The sequence below is a fragment of the Acomys minous genome, assembly GCF_964271855.1.
Source record: "Acomys minous genome assembly, chromosome: 2".
NCBI classification, from domain to species: domain Eukaryota; kingdom Metazoa; phylum Chordata; class Mammalia; order Rodentia; family Muridae; genus Acomys; species Acomys minous.
In genome coordinates this window covers 104,189,857-104,211,575 of record NC_140484.1, presented here as the reverse complement: position 1 = coordinate 104,211,575, position 21,719 = coordinate 104,189,857, and the positions used below count along the sequence as shown (strand labels likewise).

At 48.0% G+C, this 21,719-nt stretch overlaps 1 protein-coding gene across 2 annotated transcripts in view; it reads right to left on the bottom strand.

Annotated features, from left to right (window-relative positions):
* IGF1R (insulin like growth factor 1 receptor) overlaps positions 1-21,719 on the bottom strand; it is a 290,765-nt gene that overhangs the window by 42,119 nt on the left and 226,927 nt on the right. For both annotated transcript variants that reach the window (XM_084774155.1, XM_084774156.1), the window contains exons 6-10: positions 13,616-13,830; positions 11,501-11,627; positions 9,659-9,897; positions 6,629-6,796; positions 6,220-6,424 (exon numbers count right to left, since the gene is read on the bottom strand). In XM_084774155.1, coding sequence (XP_084630281.1) covers positions 6,220-6,424; positions 6,629-6,796; positions 9,659-9,897; positions 11,501-11,627; positions 13,616-13,830 — 954 coding nt within the window. The remainder of the gene's footprint in view (positions 1-6,219; positions 6,425-6,628; positions 6,797-9,658; positions 9,898-11,500; positions 11,628-13,615; positions 13,831-21,719) is intronic.

The window sequence follows — 21,719 nt, the reverse complement described above, 5'->3', positions numbered from 1 at the left end:
CCTAGTTTAAGCATCCATAAAGTACCTAAATCTCAGGGTTTTTTTCCTGTGGACCAGGGGCTCCTACTGATGGATGCCCCTGTCCCTAGTATGCATCCTGGCCTTGGATGTCCATCAAGCCTGGCTTGGCTTCCTCCTTAGCAGTGGGTACCTATGGCCTCCAAAGAGCTGCCATTGAGTTGTGTTGGATTGAGACACAACAGAGAAACGATGGTAACAGATGGTTGTTTTTAAACAAAACCCCAAACATTAGATTTTTATCAATAAAGACTCAGGAGCCAGAAGCTGGGGTGAAAACCTAGGAGCTCAGAGGGGAAGAAAAAGCTCCTAGCTGACCTTCTTACTCACTGATGTCCCTAAAGGAAAACGCCCCTCTCCTTCTCCATATCTTACAAGTCCTTCACATTGAATGTCCCTCCTTTGTACTTCCTATGCATTTCCCTATCCGTCCTCTGCACTTCCTCTCAGTCTCTATGGTTTCTTCCTATGTTCACTTCCTGTCACCTGGTTGCTTGTTCCACCTCTTGATCTATGGTTGACTTTATTTAATCCTGTTTACAGAAAGCTTTTGGATTAAAGGTTGTGTGCTAGGGCTGAGCCATAACACAACTAGAAGAGGCTTTACACAATCTCGGCGTTCATGGTGTGATCAAATATCCCGCAACAACAGATGGCCAGGGCTCCTCCTCCCTTCAGAAACCTTAAAGTCAGGGTTCCAAAATTTATAAAAACTGAGAAAATAAAAATATAACATCAGACAAGCACCCCATGAGGTGTTAGCAAGCCTCAGGTTAGCTGTGGGTGAACGTTGGGTACTGAGGCTACTACTGGCCCTGCTGTGACTGGGCAAGGGCTGAGAGGAACAGGGGGGATGCACTCCATCTGGTAACAACATTTAGAGTGCAGGATGACAAGGGAGCCTAGAGTATGGAGCTCATCACTCTCAGTACAGAAGAGCCCAGCAGAGAGGAACGGAAGTTCACATTACAGAGCGAGGCACCCCGGAAGCCATCCCAGGCTAATGATGTTCCCTACACCAACATCTGGAAGAGTAAAGTTGGGAGCCAGGGCCATATACTCCGCAGTCTGCTCAGCTGAAGCATCTGCTATCAAAGCCACAGTTCTTTGTTGGGTGTTGATATGCCAGTTCCCACTAAAAGGATAAAAACTGCCCATGCAGGGGCCTAACTCAGGAGTCAGGAACGGGCACTTGTTTTTTATAGTGCTGGGGAAGGAAGAGCCAGGAAATCAGGGCACTAGTCTACCAATCAACAGACCACCTACTTCCCTGGAAGGAAAGACACAGGCAGTCATATTTTTTTCCTTTCTTTTCTTTTTCCTCTTTTGGGGGGGGGGCGTGCTAGGGAGACATTACTAATACATTTCCTGTACCTCCTTCCAAAGCCAACACAACACAAGCCTGTGCCCACATGTAAGAAGTTGCTTGCATTTGATCACCTGATTTACTACAAAATGATATTAGGCCCACTCCCCACCTTGGGCCACCCCTAACAAACTGGGTTATGGCACCGAGCAGACTCAGAAGTCTACTTACTTATGAACACTACACTCTAGCAGACTGTATAACAGTTACTGCGCACACAGAGTCAAGACCAGAAAAGGGAGGTGATACAGGCATTAGAAGACTGAGGATGCTATAAACAAAGTGGCCCTGATTTGTCAAAAGCTACACCCCAAGTGGGGTGACCGACAGCACACCGTACTGTCAGCTTTCTTCACTCCTTAAGCAACCTACTGCGGTTGGAAAAACGTGTACTGCTCAACATTTTAGGGACCTAAGCTGAGTGACTTGAAAAACAAAGATGGAGGCCAGTGAAAGTCATTTGCTAAATACTAAGTTTAGTTAGTAAACTTAGAGACACTGGTTTCCATTCCACTATAAACTCATAGGCAGAGTTAGACAGTGCAGAAGGACTAAACCTGACTTATTTGCACTTAGCCCCGAAACAAACTGTGCCCAGAATGACAAAGGTAGGGATAGGTTTTGGGTCATTCAGTTGTACAACAACAGATTCTCTCCTGCCATCTAGGATGCTCCTTTACAGGGACCTTATATGGATGCCAGATCTGTGCCTCGGTAGGAGGCAAAAACAAACAAACATACAAACAAACAAAATAACCAAACGAAGCCAAAAGACCCACCAGGAAGGCATGGGGACACCTATTTGCACGCTGCGCTTGTTTTAGGTGTCACATAGAAAGTGAGGTGATGTGACTGGGTGACGGCAGTCAGCACACAGGATCTGGCCGAGAACAAACTCGTTCCAAACCCACAGTGCAAACATCGCACAGTCCCATCTAGGTCAACCACAGCCCTGCTGCCCCCATCCCTTGACCAGGTGTTCCATGGCTAACTATATAAACAACAGCAACAAAGGCGACGTCATCTGAGTACAACTAAATGCTAGGGGCTTTCTGTGATGGCCTGTCCTCCCTTGGTTCTCATGTCGGACTGTTGGATGTCTAGTCACCGCTGGAACACCTAACAGGGATGGGCCTGTTAGGGGGAACCACCCTGGTGTGACAAAGGGTGCTGTTCCTGAGGAGGCTTAGTGCTTCTAGACAGGAGTTATCATACAAAAAATAAAAAAATAAAAAAGCTTTCAACTTGGGTGCAGCTTCCTGTCTGCCTTGTGCTCTCTCCAGCTCACAAGCAAGTCTGCTGCACGACACAGTGGAGGATGCCTCCATCAAAGCAGAGCACATGCTAGCTCCACGCTCCTCTGACTTTAGAGCTACGCACACTACCACAAGCATCAGGTGATTTGTTAGCAACAGCAAAAACTCCTGGCAGTGCCTAGAAGAGTCCTAGATTTGACTGATACCCACGGCAGGATGAGGGTAGGGGAGGACTTCCTTCCTGGCCTCCTTGGGACACTCCATACCTGGCCATTCTTGTGGTCAGACGAACTCTTACTAGCTGAATGTTGGCTCCAGGTGAAGTGGCTCACACAGATAACCCAATGAAGGGAAAGAGATTTGGTGTTGGAGAGTGTAGGTCCAAGACGCAAGGTTCAAACAGAAGGTAAATTAATTAGGACACCAGAGGTCAAGGCATCCAGGTTTCAAAAGCACCTTTTAATCTCTTTCCTGCCTTCAGGCTTTCAAATTCAAGGAAACACACACGATACACAGGGAACATGGGTCAAAACAAAACAAAACGAAACAGCAGTGCTTCCTGACCTACAGAGCTGACTTCAACAGCAGTGCAGCAATCTGCTGACTGACAGACGCTACCCCCAGTGGGCGGATGACAGAGTGCAGAGCCTGCTACAGGGTACTGGAAGCTCTGTGGCTTCAGCTGTGAGAGGAGGGGAGGGGAAGAAAGCCACGGAGAAGCCAGGAGCTCTATTCTCAGAAGGACTTGTACCTCCAGAGCTGGCAGGCCTTTATTTTCTTCACTATTGACTCTTCAGCGTAAGATGGCTATCTCTGACTTTTTCACAATTATCAAGGAAGTCATCTTAAAATCCATGTCTTTTCAAATGCCATATTCCGCGTGTCTCTGGGGTTTTTGAAGACCTTGTCTACCTATGCTTCCTCATCTTTCTATAGAGTCATATCTATCTGCTGCACCTAAGATGTGTATCTTTGTAATAAGAGTAGACTAGCAATTGACATGACCATGATTTAATCTACTAACATTTATTTTGTATAACTTATTTCTCCTAAACAGCTTGCTATAGCACTTTTCAAAGCATTGGAAGTAAATCTTCTATTATAGTTGAGTAACTCCTGGCAACACCCAGCCTACCTCAAAGAGGATGATGAGCATCAAAGAACCTCCTTAAGGAGATGGATTCAAATGTGGCAAACTTGCCACTGAGCAAAAGGTCCTCATTTCTACCACAGACAGAAATCTGCCTAAAAAAAGGGCAAGCTTGGATAAAGGCAGAGTTGACAGCCAAACTCTGCCAAGACAGGGTAAGAAAGTCCTCAATAGATCCTGACTTACAAGTATGTCTGTCAGCTATATTGGGCCAGAAGGCTGAAGAAGATGCTCCAATGCTATTGAGAGTTTTGGGTGACTATCCAGGTAGAAAACTGTCTTTGTCATCTTTTCATTTGGAAAGCTACTAACCTGCACTCCCGGCATACTCAGGTAATCAAGTGTATTCCTTCTCAAGTCTCTGATGGAGTTGAAGACCACGTAACTTAGCTTTATAATGACACTTAGTTGTTTAGGAGTTAACATGTTTTCAGGTCTAGATAGGTGTTTTAAGTTGATATGGACAATATGTGATGGAGATTGACTTACATTCAGAAATTTAGACACACCAAGATAGGAAAGATGACTTCTTCAAGGCTGTCAAATACAAATAACCAAAACACTAACAATTAAACATTTATATAATTTCTGATTATGTCATGGTTCTTCTTGCTATAGGTAATATTGTGTGTGTGTGTGTATGTATGTGTGTGTGTATGTGTGTGTATATATATATATATATTTAAAGAAGCACAAATCCACGTGTTGATACAATCCAAGAAAGGCACCAAAGGCAAAGTATCAGTAGGATAAACAGCTGCTAAAGGCTTGGGGAAGCTCAGAGGAAGGGCCAAGCCCAGAGATCTGCAGGGAACTGTGGTACTGTGGGGACTGGGGATGGCACCTCACTGTCACTATATCCAAAGTAATTGCATTGCCTTAAATAGAAGCTCTGCCCATTAAAAAATGATTACCTATTTTCCTCTCCACCCTACTCTTACCTCTAGGAAACTCTAACTTTTATCACATGTTTCTGCTCTCTATATTTCAGATATATAAAACCACACAGTATTTGTTCTTTACTGACTGGTTTTGTTTCATTTTTGATGGAGTTTTCAGGACTTGTGCATATTGTATCATTATTCAGATTTCCTTTTTCATTGCTAATAGTATTCCATTGAATGGCTATACCACCATTTGTCTGTCTGTCTGTCTATCTATCTATGTGCAACTGAGTTTTTCTATTTTCTAGCTATTAAACTTTTCCTTTCTTTTTTTCTCTCTCAAGATTTATTTATTTATTATGTATACAATGTCCTGCTTGCCTGCCAAGAGAGGGCATCTGATCATATTATAGATGGTTGTGAGCCACCATGTGGTTGCTGGGAATTGAACTCAGGACCTTTGGAAGAGCATCCAATGTTCTTAATCTCTGAGCCATTTCTCCAACCCCCTTTCTTTTATTAAAAAAAAAAAAAACACCAAAACCAAAAAAAGTTAAGCTGGGCATGGTGGTGCACGCCTTTAATCCTAGCACTTAGGAGACAGAGGCAGGCAGATTGCTGTAAGGTCAAGGCCAACCTGGTCTGCAAAGTGAGTCTAGGACAGCCTCGGCCACACAGAGAAACCTTGTCTCAAAAAAACCTCAAACCCCAATCCCCCCAAAAAATTAATATATTTACTTCTCCCCTGGCCATAGCATGAGGGCAGAGGTCAAAGGACACCTTGTGGGAGTCAGGTCTCTCCTTCCACCACATGGGCTCTGAGGACTGAACTTGGGTGTTTAGTAGGAGTAGGTGCCTTTACCCACTGAGCCAGCTCCCTGCTCCCCTGCCTTTCATTTGCAGTTTCACTTTGCAGAAACCGAGGCTAGAACACAGGAGCAGAGGGAGCACGTGGACGGCGGGCCACTCTCCTTATGAAACCCAGCTGTCGTGGAAGTTATCACACACAAGGCTATGTGTTGAAGCTGGGTCCCTTTTGAAGCTGACTTTGATTCCAGCCCCCACTTGCCTTACTCCGTCTCTGCTGGGGTGAAGGAGTCAATGGACAGACGAGGGAGGGCAGAGATGGGCCCAGATCTCAGCCTTTCCCTCAGTTGGTTTCCATGAGGGCGGTCACGTACTTTATGCAATGCTTCCACCACCAGGTGACGATGAGCCTGCCTGCTCCCTGAGGGAGGTGATGTGGCCGAGGCTAACACTCTCTCTCTCTCTCTCTCTGTCTCTCTGTCTCTGTCTCTGTCTCTCTCTCTCTCTCTCTCTCTCACACACACACACACACACACACACACACACACACACACACACACCACACCCCCTCCTGTAACACGAGCCCTGGGCCCTTTCCTGTAGAGCTAGCCTACAAAAGCAGGAGCTCTGCTGGCCATAAGTGGGTTCCGGGTTGTGCGCCCTACCACGCGGGAAGGAGTAAAGTGATGGAACACGCTGAACAGCACCCAATGCAGCACTTCTACAGGGCACTCTCACCTGGGCACGAAGATGGAGTTATGAAGGAAATTCTCAAACACTTTGCGGTACTCGGCCTCCTCCTTCTCAGCCTGCTTCTCGGCTTCCGTTTTAGGACAAGCACAGCATGGCCCTTTATCACCACCGCACACTTCTGTCTTGGGATTCTCCGTCACCTCTTCCACATCAATGGTGCCATCAGCGTACTTTCTGATGGGTATTTTGTCTACTCGAGAGAACAGGGCGGGAATGAGAGCCATGTACGTACAACGCGCTGGCGAGCACTGTTAGTGGGGGAGGGGGGCTGGTGTGCGCTGCGGAGAAACTACCCTGGCACTTGACAGGGTAACACTGGGGCTTGGGGATTCTAAGAGGACAGACAAGGCCAGTGGCATTGCTGGCTGGCCGGCCAGCTGCTGGCCCAGCTCACCTTTGGAGCAGTAGTTGTGCCGGTACAGGTAGCCGTCCTGTGGCTGCCGCTGCCACCGCACAATATAGTAACTCAGGTTCCCGTTGGGTAGGGTTGGGGGGTTCCACTTCACAATCAGCTGCGAAGAAGAGTTTGATGCCGACAGGACATCCAGGGGGATGGAGGGCACTGGAAAGAAGGACAAAGGGCATTTCAGAAAACAGAATGGAACCGGAGGTCGAGGTCACCAGGCGCGTGATGCAAACCAACAGGAAGTTGCAAGCCTAACCTGGGCAATGGGCTAACCAGATCACAAGGTGAGCCCCAGCTGGGGTGCCATCTTTCTCTTCACAGCACTCATCCTCAGATAACCTATGTGCAAACACACACGGCTCGCAGAGCTGGGACCCGAGAGGCTATGAGAGAGAGCATGGCCAGGACTAGAGAGGACTCTAACAACCTACTGCTAGCTCATTTACGTATGACAATCACCACTCTGCAGTGTGTCTTAGCAAATGGCAAACTGGACTGCTTACTATTTCATCTCTGATTGGAAATTTGACAGCCCTCAGAAAGACAGAGGCAGGCGGATCTCTGTGAGTTTGAGGCCAGCCTGGCCTATAAAGAGAGTCCAGGACAGCCAAGATTACACAGAGAAACCCTGTCTTGAAAAACAAACACACAGACATACACACACACACACACCAACAGCAACAACAAAAGTAGAATTGACTTATGTAAAGAGGAAAATATCCCAGGACCTCTCACTGAAGTTCCCATAGCAAAATCTCTCTCTCTCTCTCTCTCTCTCTCTCTCTCTCTCTCTCTCTCTCTCTCTCTCTCTCACACACACACACACACACACACACACACAGTTTCCAATATGTAAGAAATGGGATCATGGTATGTCACTTAAACATGAGGTCCCACCAAGCGGTTTTTAAAATCTGAAAGGTGTGTCAACTTGATACAATCTATTTGAGAGGAGGGAAAGTCAGCTGAGAAAATACCTCAAGATGAGGCTGTAGGCAGGCCTGTAGGGCATTTTCTTAATGAGTGACTGATGGAGGGGGTTAGGGCTGGCCCACTGTGGTGGGGCACCCTGGGGCTGGTGGTCCTGGCTTCTGTAAGAAAGCAGGCTGAGCAAGCCACGGAAAGCAACGCTGTGAGCAGTACTCCTCCATAGTTCCTGCCTTGGCTTCCATATCGTCAAACTCTGCGACTGATCGGATATGTAAGTCACAGCCTTTCCTCGTTAGGCTGTTTCTAGTCATGGACCACACCACAGAGAGTAAACTAGCATAGGGTGTTTAGATGTATGAGATGCTCACTGCTCTGAAAACCGTGGAGGGGCAGCATGTTGGCTTTTGCACGGAAGACATAACCACTTGCTGCCTGGCCACTTCAGGGTTTCCAAGGTAAGTAGTCCTAAAACAGTTTACTACTGGACATTTCAATGGCCGGTTTCCCAGATGAAGCAGAGACAGAGGATGGACTGACTGAGTATGTCACTAGCAGCCCAGAGTACCTGTGGGGTCAGGGGCCAAAAGGCAGTTTTTAACACTTAGGAGGAAGAATCAGATTTGTTAAGAATTTGCTGTAAGAAGAAGAAATTGAGCTCCTTCTCAAATCTGCTACAGCGATTTACTGGGAATTGTTACTCCCAAAGTTTAAAATGAACAATGTATTCCAACACACTTGAAATTCCAGTAACGTAAGCCGGGCGCAGTGGTGCATGCCTGTAATCCCAGCACTCGGGGAGGCAGAGGCAGGCGGATCTCTGAGCTCGAGGCCAGCCTGGTCTACAAAGTGAGTCCAGGACAGCTACACAGAGAAATCCTGTCTTGAAAGAAAAGAAAAGAGAAGAGAAGAGAAAGAAAAGAAAAGAAAAAGAAATTCCATTAAAGCAACCCATTCTCAGGACTACAAGTGTGTGGAAAATCATTCTATGAACACTACAGGGACGTGTGTGGGAGAAACAGGGGTGCATAGGCTCTAGCTTATTTTTTTTTTAATTTCTCACTCTGCTACTTGTACTTACTCTGTACAAGGCTGTGGTCACTATAACAGAATCTGCTGCTGTGCACTGCGTGTGAGCCTCACCCCACAAATCCCTGCGTAGAAACCCTAGCCTTTGAGTGTTGGGGCTCTGCAAGGCAACTAGGTCTGAGGATAGAGTTTTAATCAACAGAATTCGCATTCTAGCAGGAAGAAGGCCACAGACCCCTATGTGTGCTCTGTCAAACACGTGAGGACACAGCAAGCAGATCTCTGTGAGCCAGTAAGTTGGCTCACAGCAGACACAAACTGCCAACGCCTTTGATCTCAGCCTTCCCAGCCTCTGGAACTGTGAGAAGTACGTTTCTGCTGTGTAAGCCACTCAGTCTATGGGACTCTTGCTGTCACGGCCCAAATGTGTTAAAGACAGTCATTATCTTACAAGGAAGCATATCTTTCTCCTTCTAGTCTTTGCATACAAATTCACACGTTTGCTTTCGCCGTTTCCAGGTTTTGGAGTTAGGGAACTAGTACGTAAGCACATTAAGAGAAGATACGGAGGAATCAGTCAGTACCTGGGTACCACAATACTCTACACCTGTCAGTGCGTCAGCCCTTGTTTGCCTGCTGAGAATACCGTTGGCTACAGAATAAAGATGGAGAGCCAGCGAGCCGCAAGAGGAAGGTGGTGGTGTACAGGTGCCATGTCAGTTCCTAGAAGTCTGCGTTGAAACAGACGAGAACAGCCATAGGTGGCTACATCCTGGGCACTCACTCAGAAAGAAACGTTCCTACTGCCCTGGAGGGTACAGGCTCGTTGGCATAGGACACAGAGAGAGAGAGATATTATGATGGTACCACGTCCAGAGGACGGCTCAGCAGAACGTAAGGTGTTAGCAGTGAGATTGTAGTACAGTATTAAGAAGCAACAACAGGCATCGTGTTGCTAGCCCTACAGCCATACTGTGCCTGTGTAACCAGAGCAAGCGCATAAAAAGTCAGGGAGTCGGGGGTGGGCGGTGGGCGGAGCACGCTCATCTGGGGCACGGATACCTGAAGCATTGGTGCGAATGTACAAGATTTCACTTTTGGCCCCTCGGATGTGGTCGTTTTCCACCATGGTGAGGGTCACAGCCTTGACATAGACGGCATACTGGGTCCAGGGCTTCAGCCCATGCAGTAAAATGCCGGGCTCCCCCTCCTTGTTGGGAGGGAGGTCCACGTCCACCATGTTCCAGCTGTTGGAGCCACAGGCATCCTGCCCATCGTACTCGGTAACATTCTTAAAGGGTCTGAAAGACAATCGGCGAAGGCCAGAGAACGCTGAAGCACCCTGGCACCACAGCTCTCAAGAACTTCCCCCAGGGGCTGAGCATGTCACGCTTTCTATAGTGGGAATTCCAAATAAAACTCATCATCAATTAGATTTCTATACAAGAATAAAATCAAGCATCTGGACTTGGGGGTTGGCCAGCTATGAACCATAGAACCAAACAAGCAGCCTCAGAGGCAGCAAGTTCCATACTCACAGGGACTGAAAATGCTGCTCCTAAGACATGCAGATGCTGGCTTTCTTCTGAATTGGAGCAGTTTTTTTTTTAATTAATAAGAAAAAAACCAAGCATGGTTGTTTAAAGCAGACACTGGGTAATGATAGAGAATGACTAACTTTTGAACAAAACTCACCTTCTTACCTACCCACCCCAAAACTCTAAAATATAAGATGATAATAGCTGGTTTTGATGTTTGAATATCTCATAATAGTCAAATATCTTATTTCCTGATTGTCTTGGAGAATAGCACTAGTGAAACCACTAGTTGACATTACTAGTATTGTATTGGCAGCTCGCTTTTTCTTCCTTCCTTTCCTTCCTTCCTTCCTTCCTCGGTCCTCCTCCTCTTCCTTACATATACCTGCTCACCAGAAGAGAGTGTCAGATCTCATTATAGATGGTTGTGAGCTACCATGTAGTTGCTGGGAATTGAACTCAGGACCTCTGGTAGAGCAGTCAGTGCTCTTAACCTCTGAGCCACTTCTGCTCCTTGGCAGCACTTTCATGGTGGGCAGGACATTACATTTATGAGATGAAAGGGCTACTGGTATGACCTACGTGTGATCACAATGGGAGATTGGGGGTGGGGCGACTCCCATATATGCAAACACTGAGTAATCTTGAGCTTCCTTATGGGCTCTAACAGGTCCCAGGATCCTAGGTCCAGCAGTAGCAAAATACCAGGAGCTGCTATCGGCACCTTTGCCTCTTGCTTCTGGGATGATGGATGATCACGCAGCCTGGGACAGTTCAGAGAGTTTCGATGTGGAGCAAGTCATGACTGCCTAGGCAGGGTGATGCTATCAGTACTGGGAAAGTCTTGGACGATCCAGGAAACTGCTGATACTGAGGTTTAGTCCTGCTCCACTCCTCTTTAATGGTAGAGGGCTCATGACCCAGAGCAAAGTCTCTGGCAAGATCACGCACACATAAAGCCAGTGGAAGAAAATGGGCCAGTTCAGGGTAACCTCAGTGAGAGCAGAATATCCTATGGAGTTATTTCGGGAACAGAGGCTAAAACAGTATTTTAACCAAGTCCATATCATAGCCTATGACAGTTCGGATGGATCCAACTTCCTAAAAATTCAGCCCTTTTCCCTTTGGGTTGAATTTAACCAAATACCAATACCACCTAAACAATGAACGCCCGGAAGCTAATACACTCTCCTGATCAGCTGTCACAGGTTGGGACATGAGGACAAATCAGTCACCTGGCTTGATTCTTCACAGGAAACCCCAATGACCCTCTAATCAGCCACGCCATTCAACAACAACCCATGGCCTGGCCATCCCCACCCTCAAACTGGACGTGAGAAGGACAGGCCCAAACTCGGAAACTCACGCCTCCTTGTAGTACACCGTGAAGCTGATGAGATCCCTGTAGTCCGGCGGCCGGTACCGGTGCCACGTGATGATGATGCGGTTCTTCCAGGTGGTGGTGGAGGTGAAACGGAGAACATCACTTTCACCTGGGGCATGGAGGCACATCCACACGTCGCTGTGGCATCTGCTCTACTTAACACCCCTCTTTCCCGAGGCTAGCTGTGCATGCTAATCAGTCCTGCCTGTATTTTATAGGAAGCTTTCTTATCTTCTGTCAAGCATTTCACCGGGGAGCCCCTATAGATTCACCTTTCACTTCAGGTCAGTTTACTGCACTGCTCACCTGCCCGGGGAACAGGGTGTGAACCTGTAATTGCCTCTCAACCGGTGAGAAGGGCCTCTTTAGCGAACGAGGCGGCATTACCGTTCAGATCACCCATAGGATGCTGGCGGCTAAAGGGGACCGGGCTAAAGCACACCAAACCTGTAGGCTGGACTAAGAGGACAGCAAGGGCTCTGTAGGTATGGCGGCCACCCGTTAGCTTCTGTGCAGCCACCAAAGGCAGGCGTAAGACCTCAAGCCCCAAAACAGAGCTTCTCTTAGCCTGAGCATGGCACCAAGGATACAGGCCTTTCTTGGAATGTTGTAGCAGGAAAGAGACTAAGTGGGCACTGGCCTGGGCAAGTGTCGTGGTCTGTGGCAGGGGCACCCTGGCTGTGAGGCACAGTGAGGTGCTGAGCCTGTCCTGATTTCAGCGCTGCTGCATTCTAACTGCAGAGGTGGGGGACTGATTGATCGTCACCATTTTGTGGGACACCCAAAGCTCGCCACTGAGTTGTCCTTAGGCCCCCAAACTGCCTGAGTTCTTCTGTCACGCTAATGAGCTGGAGGCTCTAGAGAGACTGAGAACAGAAAGACACCGAGAAGGCTCCTGGACAAAATGTGCTCAACCAGAACCCAGAGAGCACTGCAGGTCCTGCTCAAGTGTCACTCGGAGGGAAAACGCTGACTGGGCTTCCAGAGGAAAGTAAGTGGTGCTGCGTTCATGACCTGGCGGGTCAGGCTGGCTGACGCTAAGGGAGAAGCGCTTTGAACTGCTCTGATAGCAGACTTTTGCTCTGGTCTCCATGGCGAACAGGGCAGGGGCTGAAGGTGCTGGCTATGTACACACTTCCCACCTCTGCCTCATTCAAAATGCCTCCTGGGTCCTGATAGGATCAGATAAGTCTAGATATTCAAAAGACAAGCCCCGCCCCCCCCACCCCGCCCCCGGTGTGTATGTGTACATCTGACTAACCGCTGGTCATATGACTCCTTATTTTCCCACTAATGCTCCAAAGACGAAGGGACAAATAGAGCTTTAGCATTTTTCTGTTTTTGTTTCCTTAAAATAGGGTCTTACAATGCATCCCTGACTGGCTTCACACTCACAATCCTCCTGCCTCAGCCTGGTTAAAGTGTTTAGATTACAGCAGTACCACCATGCCTGCCATAACCATGGCACTTTTAAAGGCAGTTCTCCATACAGGGCTGGAGGGGAAAGTCTGACATTCCAGGTCTGGGACTACATTTAGAGAGGGGCTGGGCTAACAACAGGCTAACTCTAGTCTATGAGATCTTAAGGTGAAAAGTGCACCACCCCAGGATGTTATTATTATATTGTGCCAACTGTGAAAAGCATTATGGACTCAAGGATGTGGGCTCACTTCTTTGTCCTGGGGGTGCAGGACAGAGAAGAGGCCAAGTGTGAGCTAATGCCCATGGAGGTGCTGTAGTGGAGCATCTACCCTGAGCCTTCTATAGCAAGGGTGGGGTGGGGACAAAGAAAGGCAGAGGTGGCTTGTTCACAGGGCTGGAGTGGACTGGCTCTTTACACTGTTTGCTCATACTGAAAAGATATCTAACTGTGCACACTCTAAGAACATACTCTAATGTTTAATACTCTCAAGCGATGCTCAGGAAAATGTATCTGTATGAATGTATCAGGTTCCAGCCCACCCCTAACTGTGAAGACATATGCAGAGGCCAGGTACTGGCGAAGGGGACTTGACAATCCCAAGTGGAACAAAGGGCCTGCCCGTGCATGCCAAGGACTCCTATCTTGACCACAGTGGTTTGAATGTTGTCACTCACAGGAAGCTCGCTCTCCGTTGTTCCTGGTGTTTATGTCCCCTTTGCTCTGGCGTCCCTTTGTTCCCGTTACTTCCTCCATGCGGTAAATTTCAGAGACACACAGCTTGGGATTGAAAGCAAAGTACATCTTCCCCGACTTGACGGTCAGGTTCCGGTGGTTCCAGTCCCACAGCTGTTGCAGGTTCTGGTTGTCCAAGACATAGAAGGAATAGTTCCTGCAAGCACAGAAATCCGCATTAGCGACCCACTGAGCCCAGGGTCCCCCTCTAGGGACACAGCGCCTCTCTGCGGCATGTGTGGCTCTGTACCAGGAAGGGGCCTGCCCGCTGGGGCTATGGAACAGCAGACAGCTGCTGTGAAAACTGGCCAAAAAAAAAAAAAAAAAAAGATGAGCCGAGGACTGTGTTTAGAAATCGATAGGACACCAATTAATTTTATGACCTCTAGTACCGGCACATGAAGCTTCCCCCACCAAAGGATGCTCCTCGAGTCATTCCCTAGAAATGCCTTTGGTTATTTTTCTCAGAGCCAGGTATGTACAATGTGCTTAAAACCAGCCTACAGGAGAACAGACATGCTCTGCTACTCAACCGGAACAGCTTACACACTAGCAGCAAATACTGCCATTATCCCTGGGAATAAATCCTAGCCATGCCCAATCAGCAGTGCATGATGGGATGGGAGGCGGCCTGGCTGCTCCCTCTTCCACATTTGCCTCTCACTGCAAGGAGCCTTCACTTCAGTCCCTGAAAATATGGGCGTGGAGGAATGAATACCCAGTGAGTGTTTTCCCTGGGAGGCCAGAGCCCAGCTCCAGGGAAGAGAGTGATGTCTGGCTACCCTAGGATCAGGGGCAGCCCATCTAAGGGAGGGGAGGGAGCAAGAACTCGACTTGGGTGTCTGCAGAAGGACCCTAGAGCAGGTCTGTCTCTGCCCGCCACCACTGAAACCTGTAGGCAGCGCATCAGTAGATGGTCCTCAGTTAAATGAGAGGTCTGTTCCCCAGGGACCACGAGTTGTTCCTTCTTCCTCATTGCTTTCCCATCCTTAGTTCCCCCTTAGTCCGCTCGGAGGTTTTTTCAACAAAGCTATTTCTAAGACCTACTCATAGACCCAACAAACACACACGTTTCCCCCTGCAGACCAGGGTTAGTTAAACAAAGGGAGTCCCAAAGTCCTGAGGCTACCAGGTACCTATGTACCTGCTGAGGGTCCTTACCCAATCAGAACCACTAACTAAGGGGGTCCACCTTCAACATGACCTTCGCATACTGAGGCATGAGTTACAGCTATGAATGCTGCCAAGTTGTCCTGCACACTTCCTTGAGAACTCATCCAGGAGTTCAGAGGTGAGGACCCAAGACCAGAAAAGCCATGAACTCACCACATCATACGCCACAGGCGGTTCCTTCAGTGCTATCAAGAGCACTGTTTCTGAACTCTCGCTCTTAAAGACAGGAGTATAGCAGGTGAAGTCTTGAGTTCTCCCTGGCTTTAAGCGTCTGGCTTATGGCTACTCGGGCAAGGGCACGTACAGGAGCACAGTCCAGTCAGTGGTGACCTGGACCTGACTTCATAAGGCTGTCCTCTGACCTCTGTACATACATCCCTCTTACACAGATCACACACACCACACCACACACACACACACACACACCCCTACAAACACTAGCAGAATAAAAATATACTTAAAGAGTCCTCATGTCTAAGAGTCAAGAGCTCAAGCGAAATCTACCGAGCCTCCTCAAGCACTTCAACACACACTGGGCACAGGCAGTACAGACTTCATACACGCAGGGGCTCAGTGAACCGGTAAGCCTTTGGTAAGAAAGAGTGTTCCCCTACCATGCCTGTTTTCTTGGACTAGGAACTTAAGACACTGATCAAAGGACTCTAGATTGCTAGGGAGGTCTTGGGGCACTTGTCCGTCAGAGCTGCCACCTATGGGATGCACTAATGCTCACTGTGATTGATGGTGGGGTGGTCAGGATAGTCAGAGTCCTTCCTAACCCATGGGGTATTTTTAGACTGCAGGCTCATCGTTAACCTCACCAGTCTGGCTGCTCCCAGGTCTCAGAGTCCCAGGAGACAAAAGTCTCCTGTTAGTGAGGACACCTCCAGGCCGGATGCAAGGGCTGATTAATCAGGTCAGACTTCCATCTCAATCTAGGCCAAGGCCTCTTAGTAAACTAATTTCACTAGCAGAAAACAGAGCTGCACCAAAAATACATTCCTCATGAAGAAAACACTCTCTCTCCAGGGAAGAGCACAGAATCGCTAACTCGGGCCTTGACCAATGAATGGCAGGCACACAGACACTCCGGGTATTTGACTAGTCACTTTGAAAAGCAAGATTGTCTTCTTACAGTAAACATAAACTTTCCTCTCTTTAAACAATAATACTGAGAAGGCTGGGAGCCAGAATACCAGTATCAATAAAACCCAGGCATTTGTGGAGCCTGCGGAAGGTGAGGAAAAATGAAAACCTTCACCAAAATAATAATCAAACTGCTAGGCAGTGTCCCGTAAACACGGGGCTTGCTTTCCAGCTCCCGCTTGAGGCCTCTGCCCACCTGACATCCTCCTACAGTCAGGTGAGAATTAAGAGATGATCCCAGGCAGAGATTTGTCTGCACACCTTCAAAGCACTAATGGGCTTGAAATGTCATTGTTTTCTAAAGGAAATGACTAGTTAAGGGAACCAGTCAGTAAACGTGACTCCATAAGCTGTTTCTAAGCTCACTGCCTTTTACATTTACGGAATATTTTTAAAAACCGAATTCTTCACTTTGTTTTTCCCTTTGGCTCCTACAGGCTGCATGACACCCTGGGGTTTTATTGAGAGTAATACCTTGGCTCTCAGCTATCGCAATGGGAAAAAAAACCCAACCTTCCCCTTCAACGGATAGAACTACTGGGGTGTTTGGTTACCAATTTGGGGGTACTGTCACATCAAAACCACACAGGCAACACTTAGCTATGCTCGGTGGCGACCACTTCTAGGCCAGCATCACCCTTTTGAGTGTGTCACAGCTGAGTGACACCTAGAAGACGGCCAGGGACAGGGTGTAGAGCATTCCATGTGGGAACTGAGAACCAGGCCTGAGCATCCTCTCCACTGCTGATGAAGTGCCAACTCTGAGTGGCTTACTCAGCTTCTCTAGCGCTGCTGTGCCTCAGCTGTCCATGGGAAGTGTCTTTTCTGTTCTCTTCTGGCCCTGGATGAATCTGATGAGCTAAATATAAAAGGATGCCGTGAGCTTTGAATCGCCTCACAAAGATACAGGATGACCCGCGCTACTCTCTGAAGCGTCAAAGTCCCCTCAGAACAAAAGTCACAGAAAACAGGCAAGTCCTGCACCTTGATACATAACGGCCTGAGCTTAAGGTCTCCAGCCTACACAGGACCTTCTTTCACGCCCCTACTGGAAGACAATGTGCAAGCACACATACAACTGACACTTCCTGTTCATTTCTGCAGAGAGACACTACTACTGGCCGATGACAGCTGTCTCTAGGGGGCATCAGGAGCCAGGCACACCGAAGAAGCGGTCACCGCCACAGCCATTTACAACATTACTCAACCCATCTGTAGATTACTGGCTCACTTCAAGTCCAGAGTTACGCCATCCACACAGAGTACGGAAATAAACACCCAGGCAGGACTAACCCAGGCACGGCATAGATCCACAGAAAAGGCTGTTTATTGCCGAGTGCTTTTTAAAAATAGCTTTGCTGAAGTATAATTTACCTTCTAAAATTGTACCCATTATAAACACACAGCTCCACAGGCTTCGATAGATTTGTATAGATGTCCAAGCATTATCCCTGTCATCCCGGTCGGGCCAGAGGTCCCCTGTTCTCCTTCCAGCCAGGCACCTCCCCATCTGTCCACCTTTGCTGCCTCATGTACCGCGATGCAATCCTCTTGGTACTGGCTATTATCTCACTGTGTGCTCTGTGCTTATCCACTCACTCACAGATGAACCCTTAGATTATACCCTGTGCCCTATTTGGGGGAAGTACATTAAAAAATGTTGTTATGAGATGTGCATGTATGTTTATGTTGTCTCTAGGTACAGCCGTGAACTGACAGGCAACATGATGAATTGTATGGGTTGGTTTTTGTTTGTTTTTTGGTTTGTTTTTTTAAAAAGTCCCAAGTAAGTGCTGAAATGTGGCTCTGTTAGGATCTATCAGCCCTGGACCTGCAAGAGGAGCTACAAAACACACCGAGCCTGCAAAGGCAAATGAAGCAGGGTAGAGATGCCGAAACACAAGAACTGCAACTCTTGTCGCCTGCCGCCTTCCTGTATTTTTGTTCTTTTCAAGACAACAATCCTTGCCAGTACCAAAGAACTTCAACTTTTAACTTATTTGATTGTCCTCAAACCAAGGCTATCCTAAGGGAGATAATGGACATATTTCTCTCTTATTCAAGAGAATCCCCCTCACCTGTCCCCGACTCCTCACAAAATACTACTTGACTTTCCTTTCTCCCTCCCTCCCACTGCCACCGTGGTTTGCTAGAGATCAGGGTGGCTGACACTGTATGCACTATAGGTTAAGTGCTCCATCGCTGCACCACACTGCACTACTTCTGAGGAAGGCCTTGCTCTCCTTTGTGAGCCTGCACGTGAGTCTACAGGTGTGTATGCCTGTAAACACAGGCAAGGGTTCTCCTGTTATTCCCTGCCTCACTGCCCTGAGACAGTCCTTTTTGCGAAACCTGAAGCTCATTAAAGTGTAGGTTAGGCAGGTCAGCTGGCCAGCAAGTTCTCGGAATCGGTCTGTCTCAGCTCACGCATGCAGGTACGCCCAGCCTTTTACCTGGGTCCTGAGGATTCAAACATGGGGCCTCATGACTGCTGAACAAGTGCTCCTAGCAAGTGAGTCATCTCTCCAACCCCAGTGATTTTCTTCTGAAGTTGGGAGTCTACAAAAGTGCCATGTTACAGAGGGAGTGGTGGCTGAGACGCCGACAAACCAGAGGGTCCTGCTGCTACCTGGGTACCGCTCTGTGGCTGCCCATCCTGATCTCTGTTCTGGTGGGACTCTGCCTCACCTGTCACCAGCCTAGAAATCGGCTCACAGAGGTGGCTCATGAGGAGCAGGCAAGACACAGGGAAGCAGGCTCAGAAAAAAAAAAAAAATCAAAAACCAAAAACCACTTGTGTTCTTGTGGGCGCTACTCAGGAGGCCAAGAGTGATTCCAGTGTTTTCTTGGACACCTGAGGTTGAAGGATTGGGTGGTGGTGGTGGGGGGAATGTTCCTCTTTCTATCAAAACATAAGGCTTCAGAATCCTCCTGAACCAAATGGAAGTTTTTATGTCATTCTCACTAGCCATAGAAGAGGTTCAAGAAATAGAAGAAATAGATTCCTTCAAGAATGAGTCGAGGCAAGAATGCTTAAAAAAAAAAAAAATCAGAAGTGGCCTGGGGATGTACACATTAGAAGGATAATTGGCACAAAGTAATTTCTGATCTTTGCCATGTGCTGAAGGTACACAGAAATACTTAGAAAAGTACTCAAGCTTAAACCTGAAACTCCTCACACCCCAAGTTTACTGTTTGACGTGGGGTGAGGTATCCCCTGGTGAGGTGCAGCAGGACTTCCCCATAGCTGCAATGCATCACGCACGCCAGATAACACTGGGGAGAAGGTTATCTTAGCTTAAACCAATAGCACCCCGAAATTAAACGCACCTCTCCTCAAAGTCTCAGTGTGTCCCATGGCATACCTGAATGACACCCTCCTCACCTGTGTGCAACAGTGCCTCCGGAAATTCAAGTTACCACCCATCTCCTCAGGGCTATGTGTGAGACACAGGCCCAGGATGTCATTCTTTGCTCTGGCCTCTCCCTTGCTTGGGCCCAGAAACCCTTCAGGGCCCTCGGCTCCCCTCAGAAGCCTGTCTGACCCTCTCAGGTTTCCAGGTGCTCAGAGCACCTTTTCTCCCTGCTGGGGCACTTTGCAAGCTGTGCTGTACACTGCCTGGTTCACCTGCTTATCCCCAACGCTTTCTTTCCTTTAGCGAGTGAATGAGGGAGAAGTGAAGCGTCAGCAGCCTGATGCTGTCTGAGGAGACGCGGAGGTGAGCTGCTGCTGCCGGTGGCTGCTCAGGACCTGGGAGTTCATCACAGCAGAAGAGACGCAGACCCGAAAAAGCCTCTACTAGAGATCTAAGAGTCTCAAGTGTCCCGGCCAGAGACAGCCTCTAAGCAAGCGGCTCTCAACTTGTGGGTTGTGACCCATTTGGGGGTCAAATATCAGATATCCTGCATATGAGATATTTACACAAGGATTCCTAACAGTAGCACAGTTACAGTTATGCTTCCATGGTTGAGGGGTGGGGGTTCACCATAACACAAAGAACTGTATTAAAGGGTCCCAGCATTAGGACGGCTGAGAACCACTGCTTTCAGCAGCAGCAGCAGCAGTATTCAAGGCCTCCCCTGCCCTCCCTTCCTCCCTTCCAAAATACTAGCAGCAGGGCGGAGTTCTAGCCAACCCCCCCCCCCCAAACACAAGCATCCTTAAAAAGACTTGGCTGGTACTTCATATCTAAGTTTCAAACAATGAAAAATATGCTATAAATATTCTTGGAAATTAAAAAAAAAAACAGCCTTCAATTTTCAGCTACATGTGAGTGCATGATACTTTCAGTTAACCCATAATGATAAGATAATCATAGCGTGTAATAATCCTAATAAAAATAATCAAAGCTTCCTTTCCATTTCCTATGCCTATCACTTGCACAGCCTGAAAAAAGGGGGAAGAGGCGGAAGGCATATCCTTAAGCAACTAGGAAATCTGACAGCTACTAATCTGCCAAAGAAAAAGTGTGTCCCAATGCCAGGGAGCCCAGAGCAATGATCCATGGGGAACTACAGCTCATTTTAAAATTTAATACAAGCAACAATAAACTAACAACGACCATGGCCTCACCTAGGTGATGACTGAGGCGCGCTAGGGAGGGACCTGACACCTGCCTTGGATTTACAAGGAGGAAGATGTTTTTCTGAAGCGTCTGGTTCCCAATGGGAAGACAGTGGGCTTTCCAAGGATGGGGTGACGGCTCACTCTGGCTGTATCAGGGCACAGAATTTAGGACAGAGCTGGTCTGAGAAAACCTGGCTGATATGAAGAACCCCCCCCGCCCCTGTAGCCGGATCCAGACACACAAGCAAGAACAAGCATTCCCGAATCTTCCCATCACTTTCTTCCTAAGGGAATTTGTTCCTTAATTGATACATTTATACAATTTCAGAGCCATGTCAAACGTACAAAGGAGCCAGTGAAGGTGCACACAGGTGGGAGGCTGGAGAGAAGCTGCACATACACACAGAAAGCACTAGCTTCTACCCTCGGCTGAGAAACCCATGGCCGCTTTAAAACACAGCTCGTAAAGCATTTCTGTGCAGAAGGCAAAACCCCTACCAATACTACAAATCCTGTAAGCTAGCCAATCAACATATAAGCTCTTCAAGTTGAAACATGTTTACAATAAAATCAACGGTCCGTACTTTGCAAGTCCTGTGCTTCTCTATTTGAAAAGCAGATGGCTTGGGAGTCAGGGATGGTCAGGTGCTTGCTATGAGGACCTCTGTCCCACGCCCAGAACCTACATAACAGGCACCTGCAACCTCAGCACATGGGAGGTGGAGACAGCAGGCTACATCTCCGAGACTTGCCAGCCAGTTAGTCTACAAACTGGAACGCTCCAAGTTCAGTGAGAGACAGGCTCAAGAAATAAAATGGAGAATAACTGAGAAAGACACCCTATGTCTCCTTAAACCCCCACAGGCAGGTGTGCACAAATGTACCCATGTACATACGTACTCCTACACACACACACACACACACACACACACACTTTATTCATCATATGGTGTTGAGCACAGCAGGCTAAGGCAGGTAAGTGTCAGAAAGATCATGGCGTCTCTGGAAGTTAAACACTGCAGGCTGGCGTCGCTCCTGGAGGGAGGGTTCCTTGGGAATACCCCTGACTGTGACTTTGGTGGTCTCACTTAGACTCATGTGGTGGTGTGGATGACGCATGTCACCTGTGGGGTCACACATATGAACACAGGTCCCCAGGT